Here is a 21185-nt window from a genome sequence, read left to right as displayed (position 1 = left end):
ATTCAAAATTAATTATGACAATGCATATTTATATTGAAACAAACTATGATAAAGGGAATTATATTATATAACAAAGGGCAAGGTCACCAGAGTTCAACTATGTTTTAGCTCCGCTGTCGACTTTGTCGAGCGGAGCTTATCATATGAGTGATTGTCCGTCGTCGTCCGTGTCAATGTTTTACTTTTCGACTTCTACTTGAAAACTACAAGCCTGAATGCTTTGATACTTGGTGTATATGTATCTTGGGTAGACCTCTCTCAGATTTGTTCATTTCATGATGATATCTTCAATTCTCTAATTTTGGTGAATATTTTTGTCATTTTTGGTAAAAAGTGATATTTTCGACTTCTTGTTAAAAACCGCAAGTCCAATTGCTTTGATATTACATATATAGGTACATGTACTACATGTGGACCTCTCTCAGATTTGTTCATTTCATGATCATATCTTCAATTCTCTAATTTTCGTGAATATTTTTGTAATTTTTGGTAAAAAGTGATATTTTCGACTTCTTGTTAAAAACCAATAGTTCAATTGCTTTGATATTACATATTTAGATACTACATGTAGACCTTTCTCAGATTTGTTCATTTTGTAATGATATCGTCAATTCTCTAATTTTGGTGAATAATTTTGTCATTTTTGGTAAAAAGTGATATTTTTTTCTTGTTAAAAACCACAATCATTTATGTTGAAAAATGATATTTTTGAATTCTTGTTGAAAACAGCAAGTCCCATTGCATTGATATTATGCATCTTGTTCATTTTCTAATGATATCTTCTGTTCTTTAATTGAAATGTGCATCGCTAACAGCGGAGCTATCTCAGCCGAGAGGCTGCTTGTTTAAGTGATGTTATGAAGTATTTGGTAATGTTTTACTTTGTTAAAAAATCGAGAAAACAGCACAAACTTAAGTTTGAAGAAATCCTACACAACCAGATATAAATATGTTGCATATGTAGGGGTAATCGTGTTACATTGTTCAGGGGGATGTCAACAACCATCCCATAATACCGTTTTCTGAGAATTTATTGGTCTTTGTTTTCACCATGATGGTTGCCGGGCGATGAAAATGCCTGACCCGAGAATAAATGTCACTGCGCACAGTGGAAACTCTGTTGTCTTGGATGTCGAGGCAATACAGCGATGATATCCATACATCATGATATTCAGACCAAAGCTATTCAAACTATACTTAGTGCTGAGTCTGAACGGAACAACATGATGCAGGCGGACGATGTCATTTGATTTCAATGAATAACAATTGTTTTTTGTTTGCCTGCAGTATTGACTAACTGGGAGACTGCTAATCGTTATCAAGTGAAGAACTCTCTTGGCCAACAAGTTTACTTTGCTCATGAAGGTAATGTACAGAATTTTCTAAACACTATTTGCAATACTTACTGGAGCGCAGAGCACACTTCAGCACACCGCTATTATCATTCGCTGTATTAGTGTGTGCATAGTAGTTACATGAAAAGTTATGTTATTTCATGTCCATACAAGTGTATCTCTATCATAAAAATAAAGGCAATTTGTTACAATATTTATCTAGTAACTTACATTATAGTCAATTTAACCCTTTAAATGACATATTTGTTAATTTTATGTTAATTTATGTAAATATATGTAATTTTTTATTAAATTTGAACCAGATGGTCATCTGCATCCAATGCCTATGCATTTTGATCAAAATTTGTGAATGAAAAAAAATGAGTTTATATATAGTGATAAAAGTTTGGCATTAAAAGGGTTAAATAAAATTGTGTCTTGGCATTAGCTTTAGGGTTTAGTTTGATATGGGCTGTCACACACTGACGTCATATTTGCCAATCAGCATGTATACGTCTGATAACAATTTCCACTCACTGATCAGCACTAGTTCACAATATGCTGTGCCAATATTGCCCTTATGTTATACTAAACGACAGCTGCACACAGTGCTATTATTTCATTTTCTGATCGACCAGTTCTCGCCAACCAGTCACTGCACACATGTAGACATGCAAAATGTTAACAAGTGAAACAGTGTATACAGTATACCAAACTATTGCTAACCTTGCTAACATAAAATTAATAATTTAAAAGTAAGTAAAGTAAATTTAAATATATGTTTAAGTTATTGAAATTCTATTGAATTTAAGTTTATTTAACTAGATATGTGTACACTGTAAATAAGTTCTTCCAAGTCAGACAAACCATAGACCCTCTAATAATTATTGATTTTCACATAATATGTCATCAACTTTATCATTTTTTTTTTTTTCAGTACGATTTTTTTCTTTGGAGAAAGACTGAAAATGGACACTTTTCAAACAATTCCATAGGAAGCTATTTTAAAACATTATTTCATAAAATATGATTACCGAATTCTGCCGTAAATTCGACCGGGGCCGTTAAACGGCAGTTCGGGTATTAAAAAAAAAAAATTGGGACCAAGAAACTGCCCAGGGCGGTTTTTCTGCAGTTTTTTTAAGGTGTTATTTTAATCTTTTCTGATGCCTAAAAGTTTCGCCGTAGTCGCGCCTATTCAAGAGTATTGATATTTATTGCAGCATGAATGGGTTAGCTTCATTTCAACAATGAGTTGTTATTGCTGTAAATAACGTTAAATTATTCTTTAAATGCTCAGTTTATCTTTTGAAAACAACTAATTTTTTTTATTTAAAAACAAATCATGCCGCTTTCCCATCAAAATCCAAGCCAAAAGATCGGCAAATCTTTTCCATGCTGGGTTCAATAACATAACATATTTAAATGTATTATGGTAATTTTATCATCCATCGTTTTCATTGGTTAATTATCGATTTGACCTGTCAGGTCAGGTCAAAACATGGCGGATATTCATTTCTACAGCATCGAGCATTGAAAATGCAATCGAAATCATTCGCTTACGATGAAATAATTTGAAATTTATTTGCATTTCATAACAATTCAACGAATTTATTTTTTGCCTGTTATTATAATCATTACTAGGTAATATTCAACAAATGTAAAATGCAGCATGACCGGATTGCGCTACCACGATCATTCGCTACTAAGCAAAGCAGTTGTGTTGTTGTTATTTGAAACTTCTTTTAGATTATACTTTTGTTACTAATAAAATGAAACAAAATAATTGTATTTGGCGCATGATGTTCGTTAATGTGATGTGTTGTCTACTTATTAATCCAGCTAGAAAAAAATGTATACAATTTTAGTTTCTTTCGTTTTGGCTGGTCCAACTGCCGGTGTTGAAAGTCGGTGTAGGTGGATTTTTCGATGAAAATATAAGCCTCTTAAAAATATTTGATGATATTTTTTGAAAATTTGAACCCCAAATAAGGGCCAACCAGCCGTAAAACCGCCCAGGGCGATTTTTCGAATGGGCGAATTTACGACAGAATCCGGTACTATTCTTGACAACCATAACTACCCATCTTATAACTATGTAAAAGTATTTCACCTTTTGTAACCAAACAAAATTTTGGGATATGGTGAGAAAATTAAAAAAAAAATATTTTGGGCAAAAAACAGTTTTGTGATTATATATTTTTATATGGGGTTTCTTCTCATCCAGACCAGTAAACAATTATTTAGTATTTGACTATGGTGCAGATGGTGTCATTTGATCACAGTATGCTAAAATGTAATTCATGTTATTGATATAGATATGCTCAGAAATGAATATTGATAACATTGATAATGGCCGTTAGGTGAGCATGTTCCTAATAACCACAACCATAGCAACAAGTAAAGGGCAGTGGTCACCACACAGCGCTTATTTGAATTTCATTTGAACAATGTATTTTGAGTCCCATATCGAACAGAACACAGTTCAACGGCCACCACACTTTAAAAGCAGGATTTTTCCACAGTTTTAAAATTATTCAGGTTACAATATCATTAGTGGTTTATATTGCGTTTCAGAGTCAGAGACTTGTATGCGACAATGCTGCGGTAATAAAAGAGCCTTCACTATGCACATTACTGATAATATGTCACAGGTATGCCAGTTTTATAACATGTACACTGTACCCTCATTATAATGAACACCTTTATAATCAATTTCCTGATATAATGAACACATTGCATGTCTCCCGATTATAACAGTGTGCATCATTATAGTGAACACTTCTCTATAACAAACTAATTGTATGTCCCCCCAAAGAGTTTGTTATAGCAAGGTTGCAGTTTACTGCCAAATAAATTAATTCAATATTAACTTAAAAACAAGCAGAATTATTTTTTTAATAAAGACTTCCCTCGTTGTTCTTGTAAAATATTATGGGGACGAAATCCGAAAATGGGAATAAGTTTACCCTGTGCATCATCACTTTGACATGTTTTAACCACACACATCACATGTATATAATGATGAAATTTAAGATGGCCCTATGGTAGCCATTTTATATTTTTAGCTCCGCTGTCGACTTTGTCGAGCGGAGCTTATCGTATGAGTGATTGTCCGTTGTCGTTCGTGTCAATGTTTTACTTTTTCGACTTCTTCTTGAAAACTACAAGCCTGAATGCTTTGATACTTGGTGTATATGTACCTTGGGTAGACCTCTCTCAGATTTGTTCATTTCATGATGATATCTTCAATTCTCTAATTTTGGTGAATATTTTTGTCATTTTTAGTAAAAAGTGATATTTTCAACTTCTTGTTAAAAACCGCAAATCCAATTGCTTTGATATAACATGTATAGGTACCACATGTGGACCTCTCTCAGATTTGTTCATTTTGTAATGATATCTTTAATTCTCTAATTTTGGTGAATATTTTTGTCATTTTTGGTAAAAAGTGATATTTTCGACTTCTTGTTGAAAACCGCAAGTCCAATTGCTTTGATATTACATATATAGGTACTACATGTGGACCTCTCTCAGATTTGTTCATTTTGTAATAATATCTTTAATTTTCTAATTTTGGTGAATATTTTTGTAATTTTTGGTAAAAAGTGATATTTTTGACTTCTTGTTGAAAACCGCAAGTCCAATTGCTTTGATATTACATATATAGGTACTACATGTGGACCTCTCTCAGATTTATTCATTTCATGATGATATCTTTAATTCTCTAATTTTGATGAATATTTTTGTAATTTTTGGTAAAAAGTGATATTTTCGACTTCTTGTTGAAAACCGCAAGTCCAATTGCTTTGATATATTATACATATAGGTACTACATGTGGACCTCTCTCAGATTTGTTCATTTTCTAATGATATCTTCTGTTCTTTAATTGCCATGTGCATTGCTAACAGCGGAGCTATCTCAGCCGACAGGCTGCTTGTTAAATATATATTCTTTGTTCTCTGAGTTTTATTGATTTGACAGATTATTCAAGTATTATTTCCCCCTAAAACTAAACCCCAAACATGTTCAACAGAAAACAAGCATTGGTATATTACACCTACATTTGTATAATGACGGTCACTTTTACCTGTATGCAAAATTTCCCCCAAAAAATTGTGCAGGTTTCAAACTGACATGTTACATATGTTTAATTTAATTTTTTTCTTATTTTTTAGGAGGTGATTAGAGTGAAGCGTGAATTCAAATGTTGCGCTGGGTGTAGCTGTTGTGCTTGCGTTGACTGTTGTTCAATGGAGATTTCAGTGGAAGCTCCTATCGATACAGTTGTAGGCTATGTCAAACAATCGTAAGTTGATTCATTTAAGACACAGAAAATAACTAAAAAGACTTTGTCACACTGTTTTTTTTTTTGATCGTGCCAAAAGTGGACAATAGTACTCAAATGTGTAACATTACATCTAGTACAAGCTAACATAGAATGTGTAGAAATTCAGCTGTTTTGGCTAAAAAAATATTTGCAATATCTAAAGTTTTTATAACCTTCCCTGACATTTTTACAAATTTTATTTTGAGAGTACTGCTGGTTCTCGTCCCTTAGACCAACATTGTAACTCAGTAACAGTATATTGTTAATTATTGCTGTTAATTTTTGTTATTATCTATCCATATTATCAATACTCTATAGTCTATATATTGGTCAGGGGCTGGCACCTCACAGATTTAACTTTAATAATTGACTACATGTATAAAAGGTGAATATAGGAAATCAGAGTTTGATTTGAATGTTGATTGTGGTGAAGTGTTTCTGTTGCCTGATTTTTCAACCATTTACACATCTACGCATGTAGTCTTTTTCAGGATCAGTAGCATCCACAGTAATAATTCCACAAGTTGGATTCTACTTGAACATCCTGAAACCCTTTGAAATAATGAACCTAGAACAAATTCAAGGCAATTACATTGTCACCATGGCAACACCTCAGATCTAGTAAGCCTGCATACTTCACTGTTAGAAATTGAAACCTCATCCCTTTTTCAAAAATTTAGAACAATGTATAAATATTATATTACTGATTGTGTGCCAAATTTATGATGATTTCATAATTTTCTTGAAAACCTAGTTAGATTTTTGGGCAGAAATGAAAATGTAGTAATCTGAATATAAATAGTCACACCGCTGTTATTCTGTTCAGATAGTTATTTGCTAAGAACCAATGCTATTCTAATTTGACATCCTCAATTTGTTAATAGGTGCAGTGCTTGGGCTCCACGCTATGAGATTCTTGATGCAAATCGTGAACCAGTATTCTGTATTAAGGGACCTTGCTGCATGTGCCAAGGCATATGCTGTACTTGGGATCAGGAGTTTGTGGTAAGCATTGATGCGCTAAAATGATGTCATGAGTTGAGAAACTTACTTTATCATTCAACAAACACATTTTGTCATTTACCAATTACATCCTATCATTTAACAAACTTATTTTGTCATTTAACAAACACATTTTGTCTTTTACCAATTACGTCCTATCATTTAACAAACTCATTTTATCATTTAACAAACACATTTTGTCTTTTACCAAATACATCCAATCATTTAATCATTTAACAAACTTATTTTGTCATTTAAAAAACACATGTTGTCTTTTACCAATTACGTCCTATCATTTAACAAACACATTATGTCATTTAACAATTTCATTTCGTCTGACTACCTGTAATCATCATCAAAATCACTTGTTTGTAGATCCACTTTTACTTTATCCTTTAAGAAACTCACTATTTAATTCACTACACTAACATGTAACTTTGTCAATTAAAAACTCACTTTGTCATTAAATAACAAATTTCCCATAATCCAACATCTCTTGAAGTTCTACATTACTTCATCTTTTATCAAACTCACTTGTCATTTACAAAACTTAATTTTTCATTCAACAAGCTCACTATATACATGTACTACAACATGTATGTCAACACTTGCACTTTTAAATTAATAATTTTTAATTTAAAAAAAGTCAGGATAGACAACAGTTGCATTCACTTGACACAACAAACATACAGTATGTAATTTCTTTTTTACAAACCATATAACTGATGATAACAATAATAACAGAGTTATCCTTTTTGTTGAATGTTTCGATTGTATCTAACTTTCTATTTTATGATATATTACCTGCAACTACACCTTTGACCTGACTGGTCAAGTCTGTTATTAACCCAATCAAAATATAGTGGTGTACTGATGCTACATGTATGTTTAGGAATTTCTGAATATTGATGGCCTTTTTTACAGTGCCTTGAATTACCAATGTTTTAATACAATCTGATTGGCACTGATTTGGAATGAGGTTTTTTTTTTAAAAAATGGTAATTCGCAACATTTTAAAAGTAAACTGAGTGAATTTAACACCTTTCACGGCCGCCATGTCTAACTACAGTTTATCTGTTTACACCTAATTTAAATTTCATGACCTGATCGGTTAATTTGGGGCATTTCTGAGGGATCGCTAAGTTGGATGTGGCCGAGAGATCACAAGAAAATAGGAAACAACAAGTACTTGTAGTACAGTACTTTGTGGCCTTGAACTAATTTTTGAAGTTATGGCAAAAAACTTTAGTAATAGGATTTTCACGGTTGTCACAACATTACGAATTTGCAAAGTACAGTGAATGAATTATAACCAAAAGCATATTCAAGTTTTTATTGAGAACTATCAACAAATTTGGCAAGAGAATGCCCATTAAAGCGCTGTGGTTGTGTTGATAAACATTGATTTTCCTGCAATGCACTCTTCAAATGGAATTCGCAAGTATGAGTTTTGACCTGGGCATGACTTGCACTGATTACCGCCGGCAACTCCGTCGATACCATCCAATCACCTGAAAATTACCTAATTAAAGCTTGGAAACATCTTAGTTCGTACTCGTTGATCTGTGCAACAGTCAAAGTTGCCATCTTTGTTTATATGAGACCCATATATAGTGACCCATATGACGACTACCGTCTTTTAAATTTGTAGCGCAGGTAGAATGCAAACCTTTTTAAAACATCTACTGTTGACTTGTTTATAGGTACATGATAAAGATGGTGATAGTGAGGTTGGTAAAATTAGCAAACAGTGGACAGGATTTCTGAAAGAAATGTACACACAGGCTGACAACTTTTCTGTTCAATGTAAGTAACTGGAGTGTTTTTACTTCACAATCTTCAATTTTCTGTACTTGTGTTTTTACAATGTAGAATATAATTATATTAGTTAGTGGTTGGTTGGTTGGTTGGTTGGTAAAATTTGTGTATGTTGCCCTCTAAGTTCAGTTTCTCCATTCCTTTTGTTAGTCCCCGTTCGGACGCAGTCCGAAAACGGGGACTTATGTTTTGCCCTGTGTGCGTCCGTCCGTGCGTCCGTCCGTCCGTGATCACCTGTATCTCGAACATGCATGGACCGATTAAGTTCAAACTTCACTCATACATCACACATTATATGGGACATATGCACATGCATTTTTTTCATGATCCGATTAACGATAGCCGAATAGCGGCCATTTTAAGGCCGAAAATGCATCAAAATCCCACATTTTCACCATTCCGGACCCGGATCTCAGTTATGCATGGACAGATTTTGTTCAAATTTGGTACATACATTAAACATAATAGGACCTTGATGCACGTCATTTTTTTTTTGGATCGGGTTCGAAATGGCCGACTGGCGGCCATTTTGTTTTAAAGAATTCAGTTCTGGATCCGTATCTGAGACATGCTTGGATTGATCAAGTTCAAACTTCACACACACAAGGTACATCATGTCACAAATATGTATATGCATTTGTTTCATGATCTCATTAACGATAGCCAAATGGCGGCCGCTTTAAGGCCGAAAATGCATTGAAATCGCACATTTTCACCATTCCGGACCCGGATCTCAGTTATGCATGGACGGATTTTGTTCAAATTTGGTACATACATTAAACATAATAGGACCTTGATGCACGTCATTTTTTTTTTGGATCGGGTTCGAAATGGCCGACTGGCGGCCATTTTGTTTTAAAGAATTCAGTTCTGGATCCGTATCCGAGACATGTCTGGATTGATCAAGTTCAAACTTCACACACACAAGGTACATCATGTCACAAATATGTATGTGCATTTGTTTCATGGTCTCATTAACGATAGCCAAATGGGGGCTGCTTTAAGCCCGAAAATGCATTGAAATCGCACATTTTCACCATTCCGGACCCGTATCTCAGTTATGCATGGATGGATTTTGTTCAAATTTGGTACATACATTAAACATAATAGGACCTTGATGCACGTCTTTTTTTTTTTGGATCAAGTTCGAAATGGCCGACTGGTGGCCATTTTGTTAAAGAATTCAGTTCTGGATCCGTATCCAAGACATGTCTGGATTGATCAAGTTCAAACTTCACACACACATGGTACATCATGTCACAAATAGATATGTGCATTTGTTTCATGATCTGCTTAACAATAGCGGAATGATGGCCATTTTAAGGCCGAAAATGCATCAAAATGGATGGATTTTGTTCAGATTTAGCACAATGTGTTGTACATATGCAGGTGCATTTCGGTCATGATCTGCTTTGAATGTATATGTCACTCAAATATGAACGGAACGGGGACGTGTCATTGACAATGACTTGTTTTTTTTAGTCCCAATGGATTTAGATGTAAAGCTGAAAGCCGTCTTTCTGGCAGCTGTATTCCTGATTGTAAGTTTCTCATCGTATTACTCTGCATGGAATATATTACAGACACTTTTGGTACACTTAGATTGGATTTTATTTGCATTTCAGAATAATCTATAATCTTGATCAATTAATAGGAATCAGATATTTGTATTAATTATCTCGTTATTTTGTGTATCACAAAAGAATAATTACAGTAGTACTAATACATGGTGATTTACCATAAAAATGAGCAATACCTTAATCCTATCTGATGCATCTATATAAAACTCTGCATTTCTATATTACAAATCACTGCCTGTCTCATATCTCATTTAAAACTAATATATCTTCAATAAAGATCACTATTTATTTTTCATAAAACCACTGCATATCTTGCATAATAACCCTGCTTATCTCCTGTAATAACCCTTTATACATATATTTTCCATAAAAACCTGCATATCTTCCATAAAAAACCTGCATATAATGATATCAGGTCATCTGATTCTAATATACAGAAGATACACTCAGGTCATCTGATTCTAACATACAGAAGACACAATTGGTTCATCTGATTCTAACATACAGAAGACTCATTCAGGTCATCTGATTCTAACATACAGAAGACTCATTCAGGTCATCTGATTCTATCATACAGAAGACACATTCAGGTCATCTGATTCTAACATACAGAAGACACATTCAGGTCATATGATTCTAACATACAGAAGACACACTCAGGTCATCTGATTCTAACATACAGAAGACATACTCAGGTCATCTGATTCTAACATACAGAAGACACATTCAGGTCATGTGATTCTAACATACAGAAGACACATTCAGGTCATGTGATTCTAACATACAGAAGACACACTCAGGTCATCTGATTCTAACATACAGAAGACACACTCGGGTCATATGATTCGAACATACAGAAGACACACTCAGGTTATCTGATTCTAACATACAGAAGACACCATCAGGTCATCTGATTCTAACATATAGAAGACACATTCAGGTCATCTGATTCTAACATACAGAAGACACACTCAGGTCATCTGATTCTAACATACAGAAGACACACTCAGGTCATCTGATTCTAACATACAGAAGACACATTCAGGTCATCTGATTCTAACATACAAAAGACATACTCAGGTAATCTGATTCTAACATACAGAAGACATACTCAGGTCATCTGATTCTAACATACAGAAGACATACTCAGGTCATCTGATTCTAACATACAGAAGACACATTCAGGTTATCTGATTCTAACATACAGAAGACGCACTCAGGTCATCTGATTCTAACATAGAAGACACATTCAGGTCATTTGATTCTAACATACAGAAGACACATTCAGGTTATCTGATTCTAACATACAGAAGACACTCTCAGGTCATCTGATTCTAACATAGAAGACACATTCAAGTCATCTGATTCTAACATACAGAAGACACATTCAGGTCATCTGATTTTAACATACAGAAGACACACTCAGGTCATCTGATTCTAACATACAGAAGACACATTCAGGTCATCTGATTCTAACATACAGAAGACACATTCAAGTCATATGATTCTAACATACAGAAGACACATTCAGGTCATCTGATTCTAACATACAGAAGACATACGCATGTCATCTGGTTCTAACATACAGAAGACACATTCAGATCATCTGATTCTAACATACAGAAGACACACTCAGGTCATCTGATTCTAACATACAGAAGACACTCAAGTCATCTGATTCTAACATACTGAAGACACACTCAGGTCATCTGATTCTAACAAACAGAAGATATACGCAGGTCATTTGATTCTAACAAACAGAAGATATACGCAGGTCATCTGATTCTAACATACAGAAGACATACGCAGATCATCTGTTTCTAACATACAGAAGACATATTCAAGTCATATGATTCTAACATACAGAAGACACATTCAGGTCATCTGATTCTAAGATACAGAAGACACACTCAGGTCATCTGATTCTAACATACAAAAGATACACTCAGGTCATCTGATTCTAAGATACAGAAGACACATTCAGGTCATCTGATTCTAACATACAGAAGATACATTCAGGTCATCTGATTCTAACATACAGAAGACACATTCAGGTCATCTGATTCTAACATACAGAAGACACATTCAAGTCATTTGATTCTAACATACAGAAGACACATTCAAGTCATCTGATTCTAACATACAGAAGACACACTCAGGTCATCTGATTCTAACATACAGAAGACACACTCAGGTCATCTGATTCTAACATACAGAAGACACATTCAGGTCATATGATTCTAACATACAGAAGACACATTCAGGTCATCTGATTCTAACATACAGAAGATACATTCAGGTCATCTGATTCTAACATACAGAAGACACATTCAGGTCATCTGATTCTAACATACAGAAGACACATTCAGGTCATCTGATTCTAACATACAGAAGACACACTCAGGTCATCTGATTCTAACATACAGAAGACACATTCAGGTCCTCTGATTCTAACATACAGAAGACACACTCAGGTCATCTGATTCTAACATACAGAAGACACACTCAGGTCATCTGATTCTAACATACAGAAGACACACTCAGGTCATCTGATTCTAACATACAGAAGACACATTCAGGTCATCTGATTCTAACATACAGAAGATACACTCAGGTCATCTTATTCTAACATACAAAAGATACACTCAGGTCATCTGATTCTAACATACAGAAACACATTCAGGTCATCTGATTCTAACATACAGAAGACACACTCAGGTCATATGATTCTAACATACAGAAGATACACTCAGGTCATCTGATTCTAACATACAGAAGACACATTCAGGTTATCTGATTCTAACATACAGAAGACACACTCAGGTCATCTGATTCTAACATACAGAAGACACTCAGGTCATCTGATTCTAACATACAGAAGACACATTCAGGTCATCTGATTCTAACATACAGAAGACACACTCAGGTCATCTGATTCTAACATACAGAAGACACACTCAGGTCATCTGATTCTAACATACAGAAGACACACTCAGGTCATCTGATTCTAACATACAGAAGACACACTCAGGTCATCTGATTCTAACATACAGAAGACACACTCAGGTCATCTGATTCTAACATACAGAAGACACATTCAGGTCATCTGATTCTAACATACAGAAGACACACTCAGGTCATCTGATTCTAACATACAGAAGACACACTCAGGTCATCTGATTCTAACATACAGAAGACACACTCAGGTCATCTGATTCTAACATACAGAAGACACATTCAGGTCATCTGATTCTAACATACAGAAGACACACTCAGGTCATCTGATTCTAACATACAGAAGACACATTCAGGTCATCTGATTCTAACATACAGAAGACACACTCAGGTCATCTGATTCTAACATACAGAAGACACATTCAGGTCATCTGATTCTAACATACAGAAGACACATTCAGGTCATCTGATTCTAACATACAGAAGACACATTCAGGTCATCTGATTCTAACATACAGAAGACACATTCAGGTCATCTGATTCTAACATACAGAAGACACACTCAGGTCATCTGATTCTAACATACAGAAGACACACTCAGGTCATCTGATTCTAACATACAGAAGACACATTCAGGTCATCTGATTCTAACATACAGAAGACACACTCAGGTCATCTGATTCTAACATACAGAAGACACATTCAGGTCATTTGATTCTTACATACAGAAGACACACTCAGGTCATCTGATTCTAACATACAGAAGACACACTCAGGTCATCTGATTCTAACATACAGAAGACACATTCAGGTCATCTGATTCTAACATACAGAAGACACATTCAGGTCATCTGATTCTAACATACAGAAGATACACTCAGGTCATCTGATTCTAACATACAGAAGACACACTCAGGTCATCTGATTCTAACATACAGAAGACACATTCAGGTCATCTGATTCTAACATACAGAAGACACACTCAGGTCATCTGATTCTAACATACAGAAGACACATTCAGGTCATCTGATTCTAACATACAGAAGACACATTCAGGTCATCTGATTCTAACATACAGAAGACACATTCAGGTCATCTGATTCTAACATACAGAAGACACATTCAGGTCATCTGATTCTAACATACAGAAGACACATTCAGGTCATCTGATTCTAACATACAGAAGACACATTCAGGTCATCTGATTCTAACATACAGAAGACACATTCAGGTCATCTGATTCTAACATACAGAAGACACATTCAGGTCATCTGATTCTAACATACAGAAGACACATTCAGGTCATCTTATGCTAACATACAGAAGACACATTCAGGTCATCTGATTCTAACATACAGAAGACACATTCAGGTCATCTGATTCTAACATACAGAAGACACATTCAGGTCATCTGATTCTAACATACAGAAGACACATTCAGGTCATCTGATTCTAACATACAGAAGACACATTCAGGTCATCTGATTCTAACATACAGAAGACACACTCAGGTCATCTGATTCTAACATACAGAAGACACACTCAGGTCATCTGATTCTAACATACAGAAGACACACTCAGGTCATCTGATTCTAACATACAGAAGACACACTCAGGTCATCTGATTCTAACATACAGAAGACACACTCAGGTCATCTGATTCTAACATACAGAAGACACACTCAGGTCATCTGATTCTAACATACAGAAGACACACTCAGGTCATCTGATTCTAACATACAGAAGACACACTCAGGTCATCTGATTCTAACATACAGAAGACACACTCAGGTCATCTGATTCTAACATACAGAAGACACATTCAGGTCATCTGATTCTAACATACAGAAGACACACTCAGGTCATCTGATTCTAACATACAGAAGACACATTCAGGTCATCTGATTCTAACATACAGAAGACACACTCAGGTCATCTGATTCTAACATACAGAAGACACATTCAGGTCATCTGATTCTAACATACAGAAGACACATTCAGGTCATCTGATTCTAACATACAAAAGACATACTCAGGTAATCTGATTCTAACATACAGAAGACATACTCAGGTCATCTGATTCTAACATACAGAAGACACACTCAGGTCATCTGATTCTAACATACAGAAGACACATTCAGGTCATCTGATTCTAACATACAGAAGACACACTCAGGTCATCTGATTCTAACATACAGAAGACACATTCAGGTCATCTGATTCTAACATACAGAAGACACACTCAGGTCATCTGATTCTAACATACAGAAGACACATTCAGGTCATTTGATTCTTACATACAGAAGACACACTCAGGTCATCTGATTCTAACATACAGAAGACACACTCAGGTCATCTGATTCTAACATACAGAAGACACATTCAGGTCATCTGATTCTAACATACAGAAGACACATTCAGGTCATCTGATTCTAACATACAGAAGATACACTCAGGTCATCTGATTCTAACATACAGAAGACACACTCAGGTCATCTGATTCTAACATACAGAAGACACATTCAGGTCATCTGATTCTAACATACAGAAGACACACTCAGGTCATCTGATTCTAACATACAGAAGACACATTCAGGTCATCTGATTCTAACATACAGAAGACACATGCAGGTCATCTGATTCTAACATACAGAAGACACATTCAGGTCATCTGATTCTAACATACAGAAGACACATTCAGGTCATCTGATTCTAACATACAGAAGACACATTCAGGTCATCTGATTCTAACATACAGAAGACACATTCAGGTCATCTGATTCTAACATACAGAAGACACATTCAGGTCATCTGATTCTAACATACAGAAGACACATTCAGGTCATCTGATTCTAACATACAGAAGACACATTCAGGTCATCTTATTCTAACATACAGAAGACACATTCAGGTCATCTGATTCTAACATACAGAAGACACACTCAGGTTATCTGATTCTAACATACAGAAGACACATTCAGGTCATATGATTCTAACATACAGAAGACACACTCAGGTCATCTGATTCTAACATACAGAAGACACATTCAGGTCATATGATTCTAACATACAGAAGACACACTCAGGTCATCTGATTCTAACATACAGAAGACACATTCAGGTCATCTGATTCTAACATACAGAAGACACACTCAGGTCATCTGATTCTAACATACAGAAGACACATTCAGGTTATCTGATTCTAACATACAGAAGACACATTCAAGTCATCTGATTCTAACAAACAGAAGACACATTCAGGTCATCTGATTCTAACATACAGAAGACACACTCAGGTCATCTGATTCTAACATACAGAAGACACAGTCAGGTCATATGATTCTAACATACAGAAGACGCATTCAAGTCATCTGATTCTAACATACAGAAGACACACTCAGGTCATCTGATTCTAACATACAGAAGACACATTCAGGTCATCTGATTCTAACATACAGAAGACACATTCAGGTCATCTGATTCTAACATACAGAAGACACATTCAGGTCATCTGATTCTAACATACAGAAGACACACTCAGGTCATCTGATTCTAACATACAGAAGACACATTCAGGTCATCTGATTCTAACATACAGAAGACACATTCAGGTCATCTGATTCTAACATATTCATTTCCCCCAAAATTTCCCAGAAATTTGCACATATATAATATCTTGCTGCAACATACTTGGTTTAATCTATGCATTGCTTACATGCAGATTATACTACATGTACAGTACTCATTCCGCCCAACCTCCCCCTTTTATCGCTTTTTTTCCGACCGCTTATCGCTTAATTTCCGACCGCTCGCTGTTTTCCGACCGGAAACCGACCGCTTTTTTTCCGCTCGCTCGCGTTCGCTTTTGTTCGCTCGCTCGCTCGCTTTTGTTCGCTCGCTCACTCCTGCTATGGCTGGCTTCAGAAACATCGTCCGCTTGCCAGCCGACCGCTGGAGTAACAATGATCGTACATTGTATGTATAAACTTACGTTTTCATTCGTAATAAATTTAGGTTTTAATGACGATTCAAAACACAACGCCTATTGCTTCTCTGTTTTGGAACAAAGACGCCTTCAAATCACTTGACACATTGTAACGTTTGCTACGCAAGTCGAACTGTGACCTGTATTTACATATTTACGCCCTTGTGTGTGTAGTTCAAGCAGATATATAACTGGTCAATCGCGATATGTATTGAGTACTAGTATTTGTGTGTTGTGTGTGTGTTTCTGTGTGTGATTTTGACTAAATTTATTCCGAACGGCGCTCAAAATAATTTGACACTTTGTTATTTTCGAACGCAACTCTCACTATGACCCTTAGTCAATTAGCACAAGTAATACGAATGCTGTAGTTCAGAAAATCTATTGGTTAACTTTTGCTCGTGTCTGGGTGCGCAAAACAAAACTGCACATATAAATATCGCATAGCTGAATTTCTACAAATCAATTGGACTTAAACTACTAGTATAATGACTGTGACGATTAATCGCTTGTCTGAGTACATGCGGCGACGAATTATTGGATTGGCAGCAGCCGGACGAAAAATGAAAGAGATCTCGGAACAGTTAATTTGTTGAGGAAAACAAAACAAACGCAGCCAGTGATACATTTTGAAAACAAAAATACAAAATAAACGCAATCAGAGGCGCCGACCACGCGCGTTGGCAATAAATAAAACGTGTTGTGACAGTCTCACCAAACTCTTTCACTCGCGCAATATAATTATGTTATTTCCAAAGCACTTATATTTAATACATTGACGAAAAACACCGCAAGAAAAATGTAAATCAGGCTTGTAATTACTAGTAACTCTACTCGAACGCAATGTTGATCACTATAAAAGTGGATAAATTCGAACCGTCATCAAATTCAAAATTCAAGCGATCTCGTTGAATGTCAAAAATAAACTCGATGTTTAGAAAGACAAAAACAACACCATATTAGAGTGCAAAAAAAGTTAGCAGCAAAGAACGAGAAGTGCATGTGGGAAAGCGATGAGTGAACTCGAGGAAAATTATGCTGATGTGAGAACAAGCCATATACTCGCGGAGTACTCGCTAAAACATCGAGAAAATGTGCCATTTCAAAGGGCACCCTTACAAATAATGTCTGCGATTGTGTGAACATGATAACGTGCAAACAAGGAACAGAACTCGTGGTTCACAAGGAAACTTAGCGATGACGCAGTTAGATGTATACGGCTGTTGAAAACAGACTCCTTCGATCTCATATAAGCAGGTTCACGTGGATGTATCATTTTCAACTATTACCAACAACGCTATGATAACAAAGACATTGTGAAATTCTTTTGTTTTTATGTAGAAAAATACAGTAATTTTTCCAAGTAAAATCATATTTATTAAAATTGTTGTTCATACACGAGTTGTCGAACACACTACATAGTTTGTAATTTCATCTAGCTCCTTTCAGTCACGATTCAAGACAAATAAAAGGCACAAATATAGATAATATAGCAAATTATTTTTTTCTGTAATATTCGTGTGTAATCAGTAATTATGAAAAAAAAATTATGGGTACATATGAAATAGATTTCGTTATGAATTATTCTTAATATCAATTTCTAAATTATTTTGTCAAAATCAGGTTTTTTTTTCCAGGTTTTTTCCCCCAAAACGAAAGAATTTCATAATGTCGGGAACGAGAAGTTTTTTTCTTATTATTATTTATTGGGAACGGAAAGTCTTTATCGTAGAGCTTCGCCTTGGTTGACAATGAGCTCTTCGGGTCGCTAAAACTGTATGTCCACCTCTGTTGGGGTGAACATTTGTATTATTATACTGAATAAATCTTAGAACAGAAATGGTGGCACTCAATTATGGCAATCTTCCAGCTCATCGTTAGAAAGATTTTCGGAGGCAAATTTAATCTTGAAGGATTGCAGGAAATTGACCCTTACCGATTCATATTTATGAATTAATCGGGATTCAGGTATCATAGTGTTTGTAACAGGAAAAAAAAAAACGCTTTCGCGTGGGATTTTTCATGCAAACATTGTGAATGGTTCCCCGACACTGATTCCTTTTTTAACTTTCAATTTTTCTAAGACGCGGCAAACCCTGCTCATGACCGGAGACGTCGTCGAGATGCAGGTGCGATTCCTCTTAGCAACGCGTTCTATTTATTTTCAAAGCGTGTGGTCGGCGCCTTTGATTGCGTTTATTTTGTTCTTTTATTCACGTAATCTATCACTGGCAGCGTTTGTTTTGTCGCGTCTCACAACTTAATGTCCAAGCTGACTTTGTTTTGGCTGTAAGTGAACTACGTACAGCTCATGCAAGTATTTCGCCCAGAGTTCGCAAAAAACGGAATACCCTGCAAAATTTGAATCCTTTATTTTATAACGAGACATTGGGCGCAAACATACAAAACATAATTGTAATTCAACAGGTTTATGTAACGTGTTAGTCCGCTTGCCAGCCGCCTAGTTAAAAAACGCGATCTCCAGTGATGTCGGCTTCGACAACTTCGGACAAGTAAGATGGGTGCTGGCCGACATTACATTTGCAAGTACTGTAAAATGACTAATTTTCACTGGGTTTAAATTTCACTGATTTACCATTTCGGGCATATTCAGTGGGTTTTAAATTCACGGTTTCGTCATTTAGATAATGTGTTCTATGCTAAATTTTACATATTCACTGTGTTTTAATTTAGCGCATTTTTCCAGTCAGCGAAATAAGCTAAATTAAAACCTAGTGAATAATTACCCCCTCTACAGTATTGTATTTGTTTGACAAATTGTACACTACGGTCATTCTATAACAATCGATCAATCGTTTTTTTCACAGTCTTACTAATCCTGCAGATATTCTTCAGTGCACGGATTTTAACATAACTACAACTAGCTGTGGAATCATAGCCCTATGTTGCCGACCGCATTATTTACGTGACTGACTCTGGCCGGCCCATAGGGCTATGGGGCCTTGTGCGACTGAATACCGGTTAAAATCCACATGCCAAATTTGGTCGTCGCGAAAATCACATTTTAAGACCTTCGAAAGTACTCACTATGTTTATTTACTTCCAAACAATGACCAGAACCTATTTGCGCTGTGAAATGATGACGGTGGTCATAAAAAAATGACTTTATTTACCGTACACAGAGTCGCAGAAAAATAACAAGACGAAAGACGCCATTTTGGACTACAGAGTTACGCGAGACCTATAGCAAATTACGCGAGACCTATAATTTTGTACCACGTGACCGAAATCAGTAGATAAATTGCGTTTATGCAACTAGTTTCTATTATTAAACAAAAATCATACAATTATAAATACTGTATGTGATTGCTTTGTTGGAACAATTAGAATAACGGGAAGAGTGAGTTTTATTCTTCCACCACTGTATCACATGACCGTCAAACGAGATTACATTTATTCTGCGCTAGGGAGTGTGGGATGTCAATGGCTGTCGTTTTCTCGTAATTTGCTTGGTTTCCGCGGTAATTGTAAAATATCACAAATTATTGCTTATTTATAAACACAAATTGCAAACAAAAGTTTGTATGTTATTCATCCAGCTATCAATTCACAATAAAGGTATGTCACACCATCGTAATCGAAAGCAAAAGCGATTTAATTTACGTATGCCAGATTTCTGTTTTTAAACGGTGATAGATCCCGTAGCTCTATGTTCGACGTACAACAACAAAATTAAAAAAAAGACGTCCAAATGAAATTGTTAGGGCGAAATTCGATTGTAGGTCGCACCAAAGAGCTACGGAACCGCAGCTAAACTACAACTTGACCCGTGTTAAACCCAAACCATGCGTGCATGACAACCGTTACCCTACACACGGTTACTCAACGAATACCGTACTCTACAGTAGACATTTTTCGCTCTCCACCAAAAATATAATGGTTTTATTTCATATTAGTTGTGTCTGTGTCAGTGTCGTATTTGATTTCACATGTTTGGTTCGATCTTGTTTATGGTGGACATTATTATCACGCGTATGTATTATTACCAATTTTATATGGCCGTGTGATCCACCGTATTTTTTTCAACGGTCGTTCTATAAATTTCTGATTGTATTTATTCTTATTTTAACATCATAAAAACAAAAATGATACACTTGTACATGAAACAGTAGGTAATGAACTGTAAATGCGGGCGGTTTCGCTGTCAGGCGAGCGAGCG

General features: G+C 35.6%; 1 protein-coding gene across 2 annotated transcripts in view; it reads left to right on the top strand.

Annotated features, from left to right (window-relative positions):
- Window positions 1-21185, top strand: part of LOC100377321 (phospholipid scramblase 2-like) — a 38674-nt gene that overhangs the window by 14402 nt on the left and 3087 nt on the right. For both annotated transcript variants that reach the window (XM_002734761.4, XM_085490494.1), the window contains exons 4-9: window positions 1288-1365; window positions 3912-3988; window positions 5514-5644; window positions 6550-6670; window positions 8371-8473; window positions 9968-10026. In XM_002734761.4, coding sequence (XP_002734807.3) covers window positions 1288-1365; window positions 3912-3988; window positions 5514-5644; window positions 6550-6670; window positions 8371-8473; window positions 9968-10026 — 569 coding nt within the window. The remainder of the gene's footprint in view (window positions 1-1287; window positions 1366-3911; window positions 3989-5513; window positions 5645-6549; window positions 6671-8370; window positions 8474-9967; window positions 10027-21185) is intronic.

This window comes from Saccoglossus kowalevskii, chromosome 15, assembly GCF_978046115.1.
Source record: "Saccoglossus kowalevskii chromosome 15, keSacKowa6.1, whole genome shotgun sequence".
Taxonomy (NCBI): Eukaryota; Metazoa; Hemichordata; class Enteropneusta; family Harrimaniidae; genus Saccoglossus; species Saccoglossus kowalevskii.
The sequence above is the reverse complement of the archived record's forward strand: the minus strand, read 5'-3'. Positions and strand labels throughout refer to the sequence as shown.